Source organism: Salvelinus fontinalis, chromosome 16, assembly GCF_029448725.1.
Source record: "Salvelinus fontinalis isolate EN_2023a chromosome 16, ASM2944872v1, whole genome shotgun sequence".
NCBI classification, from domain to species: Eukaryota; Metazoa; Chordata; class Actinopteri; order Salmoniformes; family Salmonidae; genus Salvelinus; species Salvelinus fontinalis.
This window is the reverse complement of record NC_074680.1, coordinates 2,815,931-2,835,872: the sequence shown is the minus strand read 5'-3', so window position 1 is coordinate 2,835,872 and position 19,942 is coordinate 2,815,931. Positions and strand designations below refer to the sequence as shown.

General features: G+C 42.7%; 1 protein-coding gene across 3 annotated transcripts in view; it reads left to right on the top strand.

Moving 5' to 3' along the window:
* The first annotated feature begins 2,088 nt into the window (after positions 1–2,088).
* Positions 2,089–19,942, top strand: part of LOC129812529 (G protein-coupled receptor 137Ba-like) — a 66,969-nt gene continuing 49,115 nt past the window's right edge. For all 3 annotated transcript variants that reach the window (XM_055864161.1, XM_055864162.1, XM_055864159.1), the window contains exon 1: positions 2,089–2,769. In XM_055864161.1, the coding sequence (XP_055720136.1) occupies positions 2,383–2,769 (387 nt within the window). In that variant the 5' untranslated portion in view covers positions 2,089–2,382. The remainder of the gene's footprint in view (positions 2,770–19,942) is intronic.

The window sequence follows — 19,942 nt, the reverse complement described above, 5'->3', positions numbered from 1 at the left end:
GGGGAGTCTGGGCCTCCCTCCGGCATGCTGTGCCATTTGTGGGCACTGGCTACCTATGTGGAGCGGACACGGTCAGTCAGAACAACAGACCAGCTCTTTGTCTGCTAGGGTGAGAGAGTCCTGGGAGCTGGGAGGCTCTCTTACTGGATCATGGACGTGATTACGACAGCATACCGCCTGGCTGGCAGGCCAGTGCTGGGATCTGTGGTGGCACATTCAACACGAGGTGTGGCTGCATCCTGGGCTCTACGGAGAGGAGTGCCCCTCGCTGATATCTGTGCTGCGGCCAGCTGGGCTTCCTCTTGCACCTTTGCTAAGTACTATCGGGTAGATGTGTCACTTCCCTCTGCGGTTGGTTCAGCGGTCCTGGGCGTCGCCTCCCCTTCCGGGGACTGTGCCGGGACCCCCCTTACACATTGAAGGCCCCTGCGTCTCGATCCTGTGCTGGGACTTCGCCACTGGTGACTAAATCTGGTACGGGTATACCAATATATTGGAGTGATCCAATAAAGTGAAACATAACGAAGGTTATGTATGTAACCACGGTTATGTAAGCTATATGGATCACTCGAATCCTCTACGGTGCTAGAAGCTCCTCAAAAATGATGTAGAGAACATGTGTCCCGGCCATGGGGTCTATATATAGGGGCGGTCCTCAGCCGTGACAGAGGTGTACACAGGAGTAAATCTGTAAAGTCAAGGGATAAAGATTTTTGTTGGATACCTTAGCAACTAAAATACCATAATCTTCTAGAGCATCGGCTGACTTCTCCAGTTGTTCAATGAAGAGACCTATGGTTGGATTTACTTCAAATTAAAAACCCCGGTGGGGTTAGAAGGTACCAACGTTAATAGTATACACAAATATAGTGTCATTAACAACATAAAACTACACTACAAATGGCAAACATACTGTAATGAAATAGGGGAATAGCATGAGGTAACTAGCGGGCTGCAAACCCCAGATGCATGGGCAAATGAAGAATGCCCTAACCAGCAGCCACAACCCCAATAAGGGTATAATCCCCCTTTGGGGGTGGTAAGGCAACTATAAAGTATGGTCGTTATAATACTATTATAATGAATAGGACTTGTTATTAGTATTGTAACAACCCATGCCTAGGTAAGCTCATTACGATCTCAGAGTGAACCACTGCTCCCTATTGGACTGGGAGACCCAGGTTGGAGACACGCGAAGGGTGTTGCACGGTCGCTGTTCAATAGGCATATCAAGCCCCCCACATGTATACGCCTCTCAGAGGGCCTCAAGGGTGCCATACGACTCCTGACACCAATGTAGCAAAAGGTGCCAGTGCTAGCTAGCCAGGCAAGGGGCATTTAAATTCAATGCCGTGATAAGGGCACTCTAGTACATTGCAGAAATATTTTACATAACTAGCTATTCAACAACTTACACTACCTGGTAACGAGCTGTATTTTTAATTGCTTTTGGTGATTATGTAGATAAACTACCCATGTGAGAGAGGGATGCAATTTTTGTGTTGCTGTTTATCTTCTTGAGTCCCAATTAACTATTCAATCAGAGTAATTAATTTTGATATTGAAAAATAAGAAGGCTGCACCTTTAGAACTGACATCTTTGCAAACCAATTAAAAAGAAAGATTCTGGAGGCTGGGCACCACACTGACCAATGATGAAGTAGTGGGTGGAGAGAGACTTATAGAAGGCGTTCTCGGCTGAAACGGACACCATTTTGGTTCTGAGGATGTTGCATTTCAACGCAGAACGTGATCAAAAGGGAGCCAAGATGGCGTTGGAAGAGAGCCAGTGCACGGTTATTGGTCTAGAAGCGGCCCCTAAACAGCAGAGTCGCTTGGTCGTCACTACTTACCACAGCCACCAAGTCCTAAACCCCGCCCATTTATACAATTTATCTTCCTAAAATGTTATTTTCAACCTGACCTTAAACATAACCTTAACCACACTGCTAACACTATGCCTAAACCTAACCTGCTCATTTTTATTTTAATGAATTTTGATGATATTGCCAATTTTGAGTTTGTGGCTGGGGTAACTAGTGACAACCGCTACACTCAGCTGCTCTCTCCCTGCATCACGCCCCCTTTTTTTCCGGAGGAGCTGCTGTGCTGAGATTGGGGGTGTCCCCTGGAGTGTTTTCTTGTTTGTCTTCTGTTTTATACCTAGCTGTAAAGTCACCCATGTTAGAAAGTCACCCATGCTGTCGCAAACCATTGGTTTTATTAAGGTAGATATCGTTAGGGTAGTTGTTTTTATGCGCTCGAGCTATTGTTATTCAGTGGTTGTTTTTTTTACATCAAAAGTTTGACCTTTTTATTATTTTAGAATAAAACATTAGATATGCTTATTTAAGTCGTCGATGTTAGATTTATCCGTTCGCTATGTTCTTGACAGATAACCAGGTCAGCCTCAGTGTTTTCACGTCTGTAACGGACTCAAGTGATGAACCGATTCGAGCTGCGGTTCCTCCGTCTGTGGAGCTCGGACTCACCATTGTGTATACCATCCTATATTCGCTGCTTTTCGTGTTTGTTTACTTGCAACTTTGGCTCATTTTGCACTATGGACACAAGCGCTTCAGCTACCAGAGTGTCTTTCTTTTTCTCTGTTTGCTGTGGTCAGCGCTAAGGACTACATTGTTTTCATTCTACTTCAAGAACGTTGTCCAAGCGAACCAGTTGGAGCATTTGCCTTACTGGCTTTTGTACTGTTTTCCAGTATGCCTCCAATTCTTCACTCTGTGTCTGCTCAATCTTTATTTTGCACAGGTAAGTGCATGTTCTATATTGATACATGTCATTTCAGATGTTTTCGAAGACATGATTTTCATGTTGCCTGTCAGTCACACAATGACACGTCTGTCAAAATGAATCAAAAGTAAATCAACTAAACATGATTATCACGTGTTGTTTCATGCTTTATTTATGAGTGAAGATTATGTCTGTTGACAGTATGCATATAATGGCAATTAATCCGTTAGCCTTGGATGGTGCAGACATGCCCTGTTGTTGTGCCTTACCTCTTAAAGAGACCTATATTGACATATTGATTCAGTGATCTACATTGCTCAGATTAATAGCCTTGACAAACAACTCCTTCTATTGTCCTGCTAATGTCACTTTATCACGAATCCCGTCCTGGCTGTTTTCTTATATTTCTGCAAAAGTGAACAACAACATCTTCCAGCCCAGTCAGTGCTGTTGTTGACAACAGCAAATGCCCAGTATCTGATCTTCTCTTGAGACGGTCATATATGTTTCGGGGGCAAGAACAGAAGCTCACAGCTGGGGGTGACAGTCACTAGCACCCCCAAGACCCACTGTGCTCTCAGCCCCTCTCAGCCTCTCACAACCTGATTAGTTCTCCTGGGGACCCAATTAGGTACATTATTGCCTCACACTTCTTCGCCTTCTCTGGGACACTTGTCAGAATCAGAAACACATTTTATATAGTGAGGCAGATTTGGAAGGAATTGTGCATTTTGTAATAAAAACACCACATTTTATACATAGTATGGCCACCCCCTGTTATAATTTGGCGAATTTGCCAATCTTGGTGTTCTCTGGCAAATGCCAAATGTCCTGCACGGTGTTGGGCTGTAAGCACAACCCCCACCTGTGGACGTCGGGCCCTCATACCACCCTCATGGAGTCTGTTTCTGACCGTTTTAGCAGACACATGCACATTTGTGGCCTGCTGGAGGTCATTTTGCAGGGCTCTGGCAGTGCTCCTCCTTGCACAAAGGCGGAGGTAGCGGTCCTGCTGCTGGGTTGTTGCCCTCCTACGGCCCCCTCCACATCTCCTGATGTACTGGCCTGTCTCCTGGTAGCGCCTCCATGCTCTGGACACTACGCTGACAGACACAGCAAACCTTCTTGCCACAGCTCGCATTGATGTGCCATCCTGGATGAGCTGCACTACCTGAGCCACTTGTGTGGGTTGTAGACTCCGTATCATGCTACCACTAGAGTGAAAGCACCGCCAGCATTCAAAAGTGACCAAAACATCAGCCAGGAAGCATAGGAACTGAGAAGTGGTCTGTGGTCACCACCTGCAGAACCACTCCTTTATTGGGGGTGTCTTGCTAATTGCCTATAATTTCCACCTGTTGTCTATTCCATTTGCACAACAGCATGTGAAATGTATTGTCAATCAGTGTTGCTTCCTAAGTGGACAGTTTGATTTCACAGAAGTGTGATTGACTTGGAGTTACATTGTGTTGTTTAAGTGTTCCCTTTATTTTTTTGAGCAGTGTACAAATCTCCACTGTTGAAAACTAAATGTTAGTAAAAATTAAATGTGAGATAATATCTAGATCCTTTTGATAGTGGAGATCAAGTTTATAAATTGCCTGGCTAGGCTGATGAGACAGTGGGTTGCGCAGTCAGATGGAACAGAGTATATAGGAATTTTAACGTCATAGATTTAGCTGGTGGTAACTTGTGGAATAGACACTGGCTGGAATGCAGTTTTAAGAGTCAAAATAAGTATATCATCCTGCCATTTAAACCATACTAGATTTCCAAAATGTCGCATAAAGATTCTATTTACACATGCTGAGAACGCTTCATGCGCAATTGCGTTGTTTCCCGCTATTCATTGATTTCGGTAGCGCATCCCCATATCTAATTGACCAGCTGTTGTCAAAGGTGAAATTAGAATGGCATCTAAAGGATACCCGACTTTCTAAATGTCGCAGTCTAATAAACAAATTTTTTTCCCCAGACTCAAACGGCCTACTATTTAGAACGCAAGTATGGATATTCCGGCACGGCCAGGGTCTTGCACTCTAATCTTAATAATAAAAAATAAAAAAATTGAATAGTGCTTTTCAATACAAGTAACATTTTCTTCACATCATAAAATAAAAGTACTACTGTCCAAACAGTGTAAAATATATATATTTTTTCAATACATTTTTGGGACTGCTAAAAACACAATATAAAGTATGTAGAAACGATAATGAATAAAAATGTGTAATATTTGAGAACTAACAATCACCAAAATAAAAGCTAGACATGGAGAATTTAAAACAATGAATTTAGCAGTATTCATTTTGTTATTATGTTTGAGGAAAAAAAACATAGCATTAGCCACGGTAAAATGCATAGAATTGTAGGAAACTCACTTTTTAAATATGGCAAAATGTTCTTGAATTTTACTACATTTGTGACCGACCGGCTCACATCTGTCTTATGTAGCAAAATTTGAAATTGTGTTTTTTTTTTACATTGGATAAAAGTAGAGCCACAATGGTATATCATACTCTACAGTTGAGGAACAATGGGTAAAGTAATTTTGCTTTGAAAGTTGCTAAACTTGTAAGAGAAAATGTGCTTTGTATGTTTTGGTTCAACTACTGGAGAGCCCTACTACACCCATTCAGTATCGTTCACACACTCTTAAGCTTTAGCCCCACCCATCTCTTTAAGGGTTGATCCGAGCGTTCTGTACTAACAGCAGTCAAGCACCCCTGTAAAGACCTTTAATATACACAGATTCAAAATAGCTATTGATAACAAATGTGTATTTTGTGGTTGTGACCCAGAGACTCTTGACCATTTATTTTGGGACTGTTCTCATGTCAGAAGATTTTTGACTGAATTAGAAGATTTTAAAATAAACTACAATTAATGTTCATTTGAATGACTGATATTATGTTTTTTATTTTGATCCAAATGATATGGACCCTGATTTAACTTTCATTGTTAATTTGTTTATTTTTCATGGCAGATTCTTTATCCATAAAAGGAAATACCATAAAAAAAATTATTTAAAAAAGTATCTCTATGAAATATCCCCATCTGTTAGGTTTATGTACTCTTGTTTGTATATTTGCGTTTTTTTGTTTGTTTTGTACATAATAATAAAAAATAAAAAAAATACAGTCAAGCAGCCAAGCTAACTTTCTAGCTACTTCCAGACACAATTGAGAGAACAGCTCACGGAACATTACTCACCCTAGCAGAGCTGGTTAGGCTGTTATGTTATCCAGAGCGTTGGTGAGTGCAAATGTGCTGTCAGATTGTCTGTTCATAAATTCAGAGCATTTCGCTCTCAGAGTGTTCAGAGCGCACACTGGACGCTCTTGCCGATGAGTAGGGTTGATCCGAACATTCTGACCTCACAACTGCAGTCAAGCACCCAAGCTAACTGGCTAACATTGGCTAGCTTGCAAGCTACTTCCAGACACATAATAAGTATTGTGTGTTGAGCGTTCACAAATTAATCAGTTATTCTGCGCTCTGGCACACTCAGACAAGTCTTTTGTTAAGACATGTAGCTAGCTAGCCAACAGTACACTTTAAATTAATATGAAAAGACTATGTCAAAATTAGAAACGTGTAATGTCTGAAAATGTATCTAGCTAGACTGTCTTATCCGTGGTCTGAAATTGGAGAAGAACCCTGGTACTAACAAAAAAAACAATAGAAAAATATAAATATTAAATTAAACATGAAAATGTATATTTAATGCATCGTAATATAAGTCTGTCTTCAACAAGGATATAAAAAGAGGGACTGAATCTGCAAGCCTGCTCTCCTCTGGTCATCAGTGCCCTGCCAAAGGATCGCAGGCTACGTCCTTTTTAAAAAGATCTGAGATATAGGATGGGGCTAAACCGAGCCTAGCCTTAAACGTGATTAATACAAATTTTAAATCTATTCTAAAAGTGACTGGTAGCCAGTGTAGAGAAGCTAAAATCATGTCATGTACACTGAGTGGACAAAGCATTTAGAACACAATCCTAATATTGTTGCACCACCCCTTTTGCCCTCAGAACAGCCTCAATAAATTTTGGGCATGGACTCTACAGGGTGTCAAGGGTTCCACAGGGATACTGGCCCATGTTGACCCCAATGCTTCCCACAGTTGAAAAGTTGGCTGGATGTCCATTGCGTGGTGGACCATTCTTGATACACATGGGAAACTGTTGAGCGTGGAAAAACCCAGCAGCGTTGCAGTTCTTGACACAAACCGGTGCGCCTGGCACATACTACCATAGCCCGTTCAAAGGCACTTAAGTCTTTGTCTTGTCTATTCACCCTCTGAATGACACACATACACAATATACAGTATGTCTCAAGGCTTAAAAAAAATATTTAACCAGTCTCCTCCCCTTCATCTACACTGATTTGAAGTGGATTTAACTAGTGACATCAATAAGGAATAATAGCTTTCACCTGGATTCCCCTTGTCAGTCTACATCATGGACAGAGTAGGTGTTCTTATTGTTTTGTACACTCAGTGTATAGTCTATGTATAGGCAAATCCCATTGAAAAGAGTAGATTGCAGGGTTGGCTTTAGATTCTGCAATCACGAAAATCTCCTCACAATCACAAGACTATTCCCCTGGTTCCCACAGCCAAAACCTAGGTTGTCTAAAGCGACTCTCTCACAACTGAAAATACTTTGATGCTCGGTTCCCGTTAAATTTTCTTGTCAATGTAGGCCACAGCAGTTCCTCTCACACTCCCTCTCGCTCGTCTTTGTTCCACTGCGCACAGCAACAACAGCATCCCTCAAAACTTTAGGACAATCCCTACTGTGTCCCAGAGCTGGCAGTACTGGCAGTCCATTGCAACTGTACCTGCCTGGGCTGACTTAGTCAGTGTTTATTTGTTTCGCTTGGAGAGGAGCAAAGAGAGGGGTGGGTGTGAGTATTTTTCTCTCGCTGAGTCTCAGCAAAGCGAAGCTGTTCTTGCACACTGATACCGCAAGGGCTGTGCTGAGGTGACATTTAACCGCGGTAGCCAATCAGACGGAGCTGCAGGAGCATTACATCACCCCTTTCTCAGTCCTTTGCTAGGCCTATTCCAGGCACAACAAAAGGGGTTTGCAGTATAAGAGATAAGTAAAGCGCTCTCGCCCACTGCCTCACATATAGTGTGAATCATCTGAAGTTTCTCAAATGTGTTGGCAAAATACAGAGGCTTTCTTGTAAAGATGGATAAGGATGTTCATAGTGGATCGGGTGGTTGTTGTGTGAGGTAGGCGTTAGTTCTCACCTGGAAGCATTGCGTTGCAATTGGCAATGACCTCAGAGGGATGCGCCAATTATTCATAATCTGTTCAATGGATGTTCATCATGAGTTGGTACCTGCTGTTGCAATTTGCAAGTCACACATGCCCAAATTAGTCGATGATTTGTGTTTGTCCATATGATGACAGTTCTTCTAATTGAAATATTTGTAACATGATAATATACATAATAATTGTGGTTATCCAGCCCGGTTGATGATTGGCTAATTTCTGTTATTTTTATAACATTAGTCTCTTCCATAAGGTGTGTGTGTGTGTGTGTGTGTGTGTGTGTGTGTGTGTGTGTGTGTGTGTGTGTGTGTGTGTGTGTGTGTGTGTGTGTGTGTGTGTGTGTGTGTGTGTGTGTGTGTGTGTGTGTGTGTGTGTGTGTGTGTGTGTGTGTGTGTGTGTGTGTGTGTGTGTGTGTGTGTGTGTGTGTGTGTGTGTGTGTGTGTGTGTGTGTGTGTGTGTGTGTGTGTGTTGCGCTGCGTTCATACTCGTGCGTGTACGTGCGCAGCCCCCACACTTCCACAGAAAGTCAGGTGTCAAGGCCTACTTGTTCCTCTCTTCCAACAACACAGCCATGCATGAGGTGTCATGTGCTTTTATGATCCCCTTGTAAAAGTCTCTACCTCCTCCACTCCTACCTAATCCCAGGAGATAGGGGAAAAGTGATGACCAATATATTTTTCAAATTACGATTTCAGCAGCTCTCATGGCTGTGGCAGAAATGCATTATGGCTCACTGTGCCTTAAATACCAACTGTTTACATTAAACAGCCATTCCACAATGCATGTGATCTGTGCAAGTTGTCGTCAGGCCTGATGCATGCATTAGTGGAGCCCTGTTGGCTGCTGTGTGCTATTACAGTTCAGCTGACATGTGGCTTACGCAAAGGTGAAAAGGAGCATAGAGAAAGAGGGAGAGAAAGCTAAATTGCTCTCTCTCTCTTTAAATGTTAAAAAAGCGCAGACAAAGAAAGATAGAGGGGTATAGAGAGAGAGCTAAATGGTACCTGTTTGGCTACAGACTCGTTGTCATCAAAATGCATGTCATTCTCAGCCCGAACGGAGAAATATTGATTCAGATGCTAAAAAGCCGCCTTAAAACTCTCAGGGGATTCACTCCTTTTCAAACACCTGAGAATTAACAAGTGTCAACAAGTTAGCTGATGTCTCCTTGCAAGATAATGAGTTCCGACTGTGGATATCCAAGATCTGAGATTTTGGGATTTTAGGAAAAACAGAGATGTAATATGTTGCTCAGGCAGATTCGGCATGCAAGTCCTGACCATATTGATGATCTGAGAGCAGAAGATTTAAGAACTTCAAGGAGAATACCCAAACTCCAAAACAAACCAGTGGTGTCATGTAGATTTTGTTTCACCATCGTTGTTTACTCTGGATCAGTGTTGAAAGTGGTTTTGTAAAATAATAATGTGTAACCAACTAGGCCATAGTTGGCACCATGGCACAGTATTGGCATCCAGAGCCCTCTGAATTCTACAGACGTGGCTGTGGGATATGCTCTGGGGTGAAGTTTCCCCTAGGTCTAGGATCTATGATCAGCTTCCCCTCCCCCATTCCTAACCATAACTGGGGAAAACACAAAACTGACCCAAGATGAGTGTCTTGGGGCAACTTCACCCTACATACACAGTGGAAGTGGGTAACCAGGCCAGTGCAACAGAGCTCTGATACACCGATATTGTTTGTTTCATTCGGAACACAAGAAGTCAAGGATGTTGCTTCGTTTCTCCTCCTGGAATTGCTGGACGTGGTCATCAATGACAAGTATCAAATAAAATGTTATTTGTCACATGCGTCATAAACAACAGGTGAAATGCTACTTACGAGCCCTTCCCAACAATGCAGAGAGAGAAAAAAAAATAGAGAAATAATAGAAAAGTACATGTAATAATGTACTTTTAATAATAATGTGTAGGGGTACGAGGTAATTGAGGTAGATATGTACAGTGCATTCGGAAAGTATTCAGACCCCTTCCCCTTTTCCACATTTTGTTTTTTTACAGCCTTATTTTAAAATGGATTTAATGTAAAAAAAAATCCTCAATCTACACACAATACCCCATAATGACACGGCGAAAACAGGTTTTTAGAGATTTTTGCACATTTTTATTAAATAAAAAAACAGATACCTTAAAACCTGTTGAGGCTAGGGGGTGCTGTTGTCACTATTTCTGGAAATCGTGTAATTTTTAAACGGCTTCCTACTAAATTCTTGATCGTACAATATGCATATTATTATTATTATTGGATAGAAACAGTCTCTAGTTTCTATAGCCGTTGAAATTTTGTCTCTGAGTGGAACAGAACTCATTCTACAGCAATTTCCCTGACATGGAGTCAGATTTCACACATTTTGGCCCCTGATCTGCGGTCAGTTTAAAGGCCACTGTGAATGCTATGAGGATACAGACACTGCTTACGTCTTCCCCTGGATGCCTTTACGTGATGACGCTTTGAATGGTGTCGATTGCGCAATCACAGCCACTATAAAACAAAAAAACCTGTAGGTAGGAACTTTTTTCCAGATGCGCCGGACGCGCGGTGGACACCGACCTGCTCTTTTTCCAAGCATTAGTGTAGCCAGTAATATTTCTCCGGTCATGTTTTTACTCGTTATAGGAGTTAAAAACATCATACGGTAGTTAATTTAAACCGTTTTATAGCAATTTATATCCGTTTAGTGCGATTTTGGGACATTTATTTCTGAGACACTGTGAATCTCTGGGCACGTTTCCAGTTCATGCCGAACGCAATGGGCATTTCCACATGGCAAGAGGACAGCTTTCGACCAAAAGACGATTAGACCCAAGAAAGGATTCTTTGCCCAAGATTCTGATGGAAGAACAGCTCAAAGTAGGAACAATTTATTATGATAAATCGTGTTTGTCGAAAAATGTTAATCGCTTATGACGCCATTTTGTTAGACGTAGCTTCGCTTGGCGCAAACTGTATTGAAAAGTAAGGATAATTTAAAAAATGTAAATCAGCGATTGTATTAAGAATTAAATTGTCTATCAATCGCTGTCCACCCTATATTTTTTAGTCACGTTTATGAGTATTTATGTATACGACTAGATCACTGTCTAATATGGCGCACGACATTGTCTGACCAGCTGGGCAACTTTTGTCATTGTCTAACCATGATTTTGGTGGCTAAATATGCACATTTTCGAACAAACTGTATATGTATGTTGTAATATGATGTTACAGGAGTGTCATCTGAAGAATTCTGAGAAGGTTAGTGAAAAATTTTTATATATTTTGGCGATGTTTACGTTATCGCTCTCTTTGGCTAGAATCAATGCTCTGGTAATGTTTGCACATGTGGTATGCTAATATAACGATTTATTGTGTTTTCGCTGTAAGACACTTAGAAAATCTGAAATATTGTCTGTATTCACAGGATCTGTGTCTTTCGATTAGTGTATGCTGTGTATTTTTACGAAATGTTTGATGATTAGTAATTAGGTAAACACGTTGCTCTATGTATTTATTCTAGTCCATTTGTGACGGTGGGTGTAATTGTAAACTATGATATCTACCTGAAATATGCACATTTTTCTAACAAAACCTATCCTATACCATAAATATGTTATCAGACTGTCATCTGATGAGGTTTTTTCTTGGTTAGTGGCTATCAATATCTTAGTTTAGCCGAATTGGTGATAGCTACTGGTGTTGGTGGACAAAGAAAAGATGGTGTCTTATGCTAATGTGTTTAGCTAATAGATTTACATATTTACATATTGTGTCTTCCCTGTAAAACATTTAAAAAATTGGACATGTTGGCTGGATTCACACGATCTGTGTCTTTCATTAGCTGTATTGGACTTGTTAATGTGTGAAAGTTAAATATAAAAAAAAAAAAATTGGGGGGAATTTCGTGCTCTGCCTTTTCAGTGGGATGTGGGAGGAGGGCCGCTAGCGGCACCCCAGTCCTAGACAGGTTAATTATTTACATAAGTATTCAGTCCCTTTGCTATGAGACTCGAAATTGAGCTCAGGTGCGTTCTGGTTCCATTGATCATCCTTGATCCATTTATACACCTTGATTGGAGTCCACCTGTGGTAAATTCAATTGGCTGAACATGATTTGGAAAGGCACAGACCTGTCTATATAAGGTCCCCAGTTGACGGTGCATGTCAGAGCAAAAACCAAGCCATTAGGTCGAAGGAATTGTCCGTAGAGCTCTGAGACAGGATTGTGTCGAGGCACAAATCTGGGGAAAGGTATCAACAATTTCTGCAGCATTGAAGGTCCCCAAGAACTCAGTGGCATTAATCATTCTTAAATGGAAGAAGTTTAGAACCACTAATTCTCTTCCTAGAGCTGGCCGGCCTGCCAAACTGAGCAATCGTGGCAGAAGGGTCTTGGTCAGTGAGGTGACCTAGAACCCTATGTTCACTCTGACAGAGTGGAGATGGGAGAACCTTCCAGATGGACAATCATCTCTGCAGCACACCACCAATCAAGCCTTTATGGTAGAGTGGCCAGACAGATGACTCTCCTCAGTAAAAGGCACATGACAGCCCGCTTGGAGTTTGCCAAAAGGCACCTAAATGACTCAGACCTTGAGAAACAAGATTATCTGGTCTGTTGAAACCAAGATTGAACAGGAGCAGCGTCACGTCTGGAGGAACCCTGGCACCATCCCTACGGTGAAACATGGTGGTGGCAGCATCATGCTGTGGGTATGTTTTTCAGCAGCAGGGACTGGGAGACTAGGATCGAGGAAAAGATGAACGGAGCAAAGTACAGAGAGATTCTTGATCTTAACCTGCTCCAGAGCTCTCAGGATCTCAGACTAGGGCGAAGGTTCACCTTCCAACAGGACAACTACCCTAAGCACACAGCCAAGACAACGCAGGGGTGGCTTCGGGACAAGCCTCTCCATAGCACGGACTTGAACCGGATCTAACATCTCTGGAGAGACCTGAAAATAGCTGTGCAGCGACGCTCCCCATCCAACCTGACAGAGCTTGAGGGGATCTGCAGAGAAGAATGGGAGAAACTCCCCAAATACAGATGTGGCAAGCTTGTATTGTCATACCCAAGAAGACTCTAGGCAGTAATCGCTGCAAAATGTGCTTCAACAAATGTACTGAGTAAATGTTCTGAATACTTATTTGAATGTGATATTTCAGTTTTTTATTTTTAATACATTTGCAAAAATGTTTAAAAAACAGTTTTTGCTTTTTCATTATGGCTTATTGTGTGTAGATTGACGCAGAAAAAAACACAATTTAATCAATTTTAGAATAAGGCTGTAACATAACAAAATGTGGAAAACATGACATTCTTATGACTTTTGGTTCCATACTTGGTGCATCGGTATCGCTTGCCGTGCGGCAGCAGAGAGAACAGTCCATGACTTGAATGGCTGGAGTCTTTGACACTTTTTTTAAGGGCCTTCCTCTGACACCGCCTGGTTTGGATGTTCTGGGTGGCAGGGAGCTCGGCCCGAGTGATGTACTGGGCCGTATGCACTACCCTCTGTAATGCCTTGCGGTTGAATGCCAAGCAGGTGCCATACCAAACGGTAATGCAGCCAATCACGACACTCTCAATAGTGCAGCTGTAGAACTTTTGGAAGATCTGAGGGCCAAATCTTTCCTGTCTTCTGAGTGGGAAGAGGCATTGGCATGCACTCTTCACGACTGTGTTGGTGTGTGGACCATGATTGAGGAATTTGAAGCTCTTGACTTGCTCTCCTACAGCCTCGTTGATGTGAATAGAGGCGTGCTCGGCCCTTTGTTTCCTGTAGTCAACGATCAGTTCCTTTGTCTCTCTTACGTTGAGGGAGAGGTTGTTCTCCTGACACCACACTGCCAGGTCTCTGACCTCCCTATATGCTGTCTCATTGTCATTGGTAATCAGGCATACCAACATTGTGTCATCTGCAAACTTGGTGTTGGAGTCGTCCGGCCACACAGTCATGGGTGAACAGGGAGTACAGGAGATGACTAAACAAGCACCCTTGAGGGGGCCTCCGTGTTAAGGGTCAGCGTGGCGGATGTGTTGTTGCCTACCTTCATCACCTGGGGGGCGGCCCGTCAAAGTCCTGGATCCAGTTGCATAGGGAGGTTTTCAGTCCCAGGGTCCTTAGCTTAGGGATGAGCTTGGAGAATGCTATGGTTTTTAACGCTGAGCTGTAGTCCATGAACAGCATTCTCAACCACTTCACAAATTTCTTGTTAACAAACTATAGTTTTGGCAAGTCGGTTAGGACATCTACTTTCTGCATGACACAAGTAATTTTTCCAATAATTGTTTACAGACAGATTATTTCACTTATTCACTGTGTCACAATTCCAATGGGTCAGAAGTTTACATACACTAAGTTGACTGTGCCTTTAAACAGCTTGGAAAATTCCAGAAAATGATATCATGGCTTTAGAAGCTTCTGATAGGTTAATTGACATCATTTGAGTCAATTGGAGGTGTACCTGTGGATGTATTTCAAGGCCTACCTTCAAACTCAGTGCCTCTTTGCTTGACATCATGGGAAAATCAAAAGAAATCAGCCAAGACCTCCTCCAAGCCTGGTTCATCCTTTGGGGCAATTTCCAAACGCCTGAAGGTACCACGTTCATCTGTACAAACAATAGTACGCAAGTATAAACACCATGGGACCACGCAGCCGTCATTCCGCTCAGGATGGAGACGCGTTCTGTCTCCTAGAGATGAACGTACGTTGGTGCGAAAAGTGCAAATCAATCCCAGATTAACAGCAAAGGACCTTGTGAAGATGCTGGAGGAAACAGGTACAAAAGTATCTATATCCACAGTAAAATGAGTCTTATATCGACAACCTGAAAGGCCTCTCAGCAAGGAAGAAGCCACTGCTCCAAACCCGCCATTAAAAAAGCCAGACTACGGGTTTGCAACTGCACATGGGGACAAATATTGTACTTTTTGGAGAAATGTCCTCTGGTCTGATGAAACAAAAATAGAACTGTTTGGACATAATGACCATCATTATGTTTCGAGTAAAAAGGGGGACGCTTGCAAGCCGAAGAACACCATCCCAACCGTGAAGCACGGGGATGGCAGCATCATGTTGTGGGGGTGTGCTTTGTTGCAAGAGGGACTGGTGCACTTCACAAAGTAGATGGCATCATTCTGACCCACTGGGAATGCGATGAAAGAAATAAAAGCTGGAATAAATCATTCTCTCTACTATTATTCTGACGTTTCACATTCTTCAAATAAAATAAAGTTGTGATCCTAACTGACCTAAGACAGTGAATTTGTATGACGATTAATTGTCAGGGATTGTGAAAAACTGAGTTTACATACACCTTAGCTAAATATATTTAAACTTCTGACTTCAACTGTACATTTGAAATGTATTAAAACCTGTTTTCCCTTTGTCATTAAGGGGTGTTGTTTGTAGGTTGATGCCGGACTGGGATTACATTTAGATTTTGTGTCACTGACCTACACACACTTCCGCATAATGTCAAAACTGAATTATGTTTGTAGACATTTTTACAAATGAATTATATGAAAAGGTGAAATGTCTTAAGACAATAAGTATTCAAGCCCTTTATGGCAAGCCTAAATACGTTCCGGAGTGAAGATTTGCTTAACAAGTCACATAAGTTGCATGGACTCTGTGTGCAATAATAGTGTTTAACATTTTTTTTTATGACTACCTCATCTCTGTAGCGCACACATACAATGATCTTTAAGGTCCTTCAGTTGAGTAGTGAATTTCAAACAGAAGTTCAACCACAAAGAACAGGGAGGTTCTCAAATGCCTCGCAAAGAAGGGCACCTTTTGGTATATGCTTAAAAAAAAGCAGACATTGAATATCCCTTTTGAATAAGATTAAGTTGTTAAAACATGTTTTCACATGGGGTCTTGTGTGTAGATGGGTAAGAAAAAAAATATTGAAAACATTTTGAGTTCAGACTGTAACACAGTGGAGTACAAGAAGGAGCGAAAACCCGCGGACAGTCGGCCCTCCGTGAGTTTGACACCTGTGCTGTAACACAACAAAATGTGGAATAAGTCAAGGTGTATAAATACTTTCTGAAGGCACTGTATATAGTAGAAGAAAAATATACTACTAACACCTATAATAAATAAGACAGTTTTACAAAGCAAATTTGCATATGGTGTGTTTGGGGGGTGTAGTGAGGTTTTTGGAATCACTTTTATACAAGTGGCGATTTGTTATGGGACCTTTCATTGCTCAAATGGCCCCAACAATGCAGGCAATGAGATTTGGTGTCCTCTGCCTAGCTTTTCCCCATGTAGAACAAACTCCCAAGAAGAATCTGTAGGCCACCAAGCGGAGAATGTATGTGAGAGAATGAAAAAAACGCAATTAGACTTTCATGGACTTTCATGGCATTGTGTGCTGTCTGAATTCCTATTGTAGCAGCACGATGCAGAATATGAGACATCTCACAGACACACGCTAGCTAGCTGGCTACAACACACAGGTATAGTTACTCAGGCTAATATGAGTCGTAAAGCCAAAGTCATTCCTTCACTATTTGTCATCATCTTCAAAAAATGTATCCAGTTTTGCTCCTAATGAGATGCACTGAGGCTAGCTAGCTATGGCATTAGGCTACAATACATTTTAGGTATAGCGAACAGCTGGCTAGCTTGGCTTGTAGTTGTACTAGCAAGCCCCGTTGGGCTTGGATCGATCATGGCTGGATCGATCATGAAATTGTACTGTACTGAACAACACTGCCTCACGTAAAAAGAGTGCTTATATTGCTAGATAGCTACCGACAGCAAAAAACGTACTCGTTTGTCATTTGTCCAGCTGGTCTAGGCTGCTGCCGCCAGTTGATCTTGGAGGTTCTGAAGAAGTCTCCAGTACCCCTCTATCCATATGTGCATCGGAACTTCGATGGTCTGTCACACACGATCCATGGGGTCTGCAGTGACCCTCAGTAAGAACTGTCCCCGATCAAATTTGTTGCAACTCAGACATTCCTCCTCTGTTGGCATGGTTAGACAGCACCCGCATAGACACCACCAGTCGGTGTCTGACTGTGGCTCTCCAGGGTCAGGAGCCGCTGCTTGCTGGTCTCGCAATTCTTGTTCTCACTGTCTCAATTCCTCCTCAGTGTGTTTTATTTATTTGCACCAAATAAAACAAGTGATAGACGACAATACAGATAAAAACCAAAAAAATGGTGTGCAAGGGCTTGTATGAAAACCACACCACACTCACCGGCCAATTCATTTGGTACACCACCTCCTTCACGAAAATGGATCGCTCCTACAGACAGTGAGTCACGTGGCCGTGGCTTGCTAAAAAAAGCAGGCAGACACTGTTCTATTGAACATTAGAATTGGGCAATATGATTGACCTAAGCGACTTTGAGCGTGGTATGATCGTCAGTGCCAGGCACGCTGTATCCAGTATCTCAGAATCGGTCGCCCTCCTGGGCTTTTTAATTATTTTTTATTTTTTGTGATTTTTACCTCCCTTTTCTTCCCAATTTTGTGATAGCATCACTGCAACTCCCCAACGAGCTCGGGAGAGGCAAAGGTCAAGTCATGCGTCCTCCAAAACATGACCCGCCAAACCGCGCTTCTTAACAACCGCCTGCTTAACCTGGAAGCCAGCTGCACCAATGTGTCGGAGGAAACACCGTTCATCTGACGACCGAAGTCAGCCTGCAGGCGCCCGGCCCACCACAAGGAGCTGCTAGAGCGCAATGAGCCAAGTAAAGCCCCCTGGCCAAACCTTCCCCTAACCTGGACGATGCTGGGCCAATTGTGAGTCGCCCAATGGGACTCCCAGTCACAGCCAGTTGTGACACAGCTTGGGATCGAACCCTAGGCTGTAGTGACGCCGCAACGCTGTGATCCAGTGCCTTAGACCACTGCGCCACTCAGGAGGCCTGACCTCCTGGGCTTTTTCCACATGACCGTGTCTAGTGTTTACTGAGAATGGTGCGACAAACAAAAAACATCCAGTCAGTGGCAGTCCTGTGGGCGAAAACAGCTCGTTGATGAGAGAGGTCGAAGGAGATCGTGCAAGCAGAAAGGCGGGCTGTTGGCGGTGGTGTACTGGTGTGGGGAATGTTTTCTTGCCACAGGTTAGGTCCCTTGATACCAGTTGAGCAATGAACGTGTCTGACACCTTGTAGAATGCCCCAAACAATTCAGGCTTTTCAGGAGGCAAAGGGGGTCCAGTCTGGTACTAGATAGGTGTACCTTTATAAACTGTCCTGTGAGTGTATGTCTATGAAAAAGATTCCTCTTTCCAGCTTTTCTTGGAAAAAGTAATCAGAAGCAACCATTGTAATTATTGAGCAATCTTGGGTAATCAGTGTACAGTAACAGCTCCCGTCAACCTGTAGAAACTAGTACAGCCCCTGTTTTGAAAACCCCGCCTTCGAGGGTGGGAACACAATCGGACAAGGAAGTAGGGCTCCCGTCAGGCTGTAGTCTAGATATCCTGATATCCCGTCAACCTAGATATCCTGCAATGTCCTGGCAGATTGAATGGCTCAATTGAACAAAGACAACCCTATCTAATCTCTGCTGGCGTTATCATGCAATCAGCGAAACACAAACGGCCACAATAATTACAACAAAACATGACTCCGCTAATTTATATTTCAGACAGCAGGCTCATTCAACCGTTGACATCATAAAAATGTAAAATGGTATAGTGCATAATCATAAAGTCTGGGTAAAAACACCCCAAATAGTGTATGGTGGGGAATTTTCCCTTTAAGAATAACTTAAGAGAAAAAGATATGAGGAGATAGGGGCATCCAAAACGTTGGCATGCTTGTGGTGAGTTCTCAAATGCTTTGCTTGACGCCTAACAGTGAAAATGTCTGTATGGACGTTGCTTAAGCTTCATTATATTCACTGCTGACATTCAGATCTAGTAAACAACACACACACACACACACACACACACACACACACACACACACACACACACACACACACACTCCCCCTCCTTCCCCTGCCTCTCACACACTCTCAATCACGCACACACATGCAGTGTTGTGTGTCTCACTGACCTGCTTATGGGAGTCATGTGTTTACATTTTGTGTGCACAAACACACTCCTGTCTGTCACTCCCCAGATACACACACTCCCCGTTGCTCTCTCTCTCTCTCTCTCTCTCTCTCTCTCTCTCACTCTCACTCTCTCACACACACACTCCCCTTTGCTCTCACTCACACACACAGGCTGCAGCTTGTTTATTTTCTCTTTTCAAATGTAGGTAACAGGTTAATGCTTTTGGCCACGCTCTCTATTCTCTCGGCACTAGCACAAAAGCAGTGTGTGTGTGTGAAACTGTCTCCATGCTCATGGGTCAATGACCTGTCTGACTTTTCACGGGAGAGTCAAGTTCAGAATTGAGATGTAAGAGAAATCTGTCCTGTTTCCATAGGAGTGTTTAGGCTACATGATAGTGGGGGTAGGTTGAGTAGTCAGCTTTGCGTTCTCAGTGTGTCCTGTACAGGGGATACACACACGGACGCACACACACAAACGCACAAACTGGTACACATCTTCAGATTGTTTTTCAAAGTAGTATTACACTCGCACGCTCACACACACGCTCACACACCCTCCGGCCAAACAAGAGCTCAGTTTCACTGTTTTATTGTGGTCTGTTTTCCTCCACGTGAATACTTCATTTCCCAGGAGAGGGGCTGTGTGTTTCACTGCTGTCAGATTGGATCCAGTCGGAGTGATATCAACAGCTAGAGCTAGATAACTGAGCTCTCTACTGAACGGTTGTTGTTTGGGTACTGCTTTGTTGCAGGCATAGAATTAGGAATTAGAATACTTGAATAGCATCTCTGTGTTTGCAGCATGACACACACACACAGTATCTTCCTCTATCTCTTTTTAGACTGTCAGTCTCCATAGTCTAG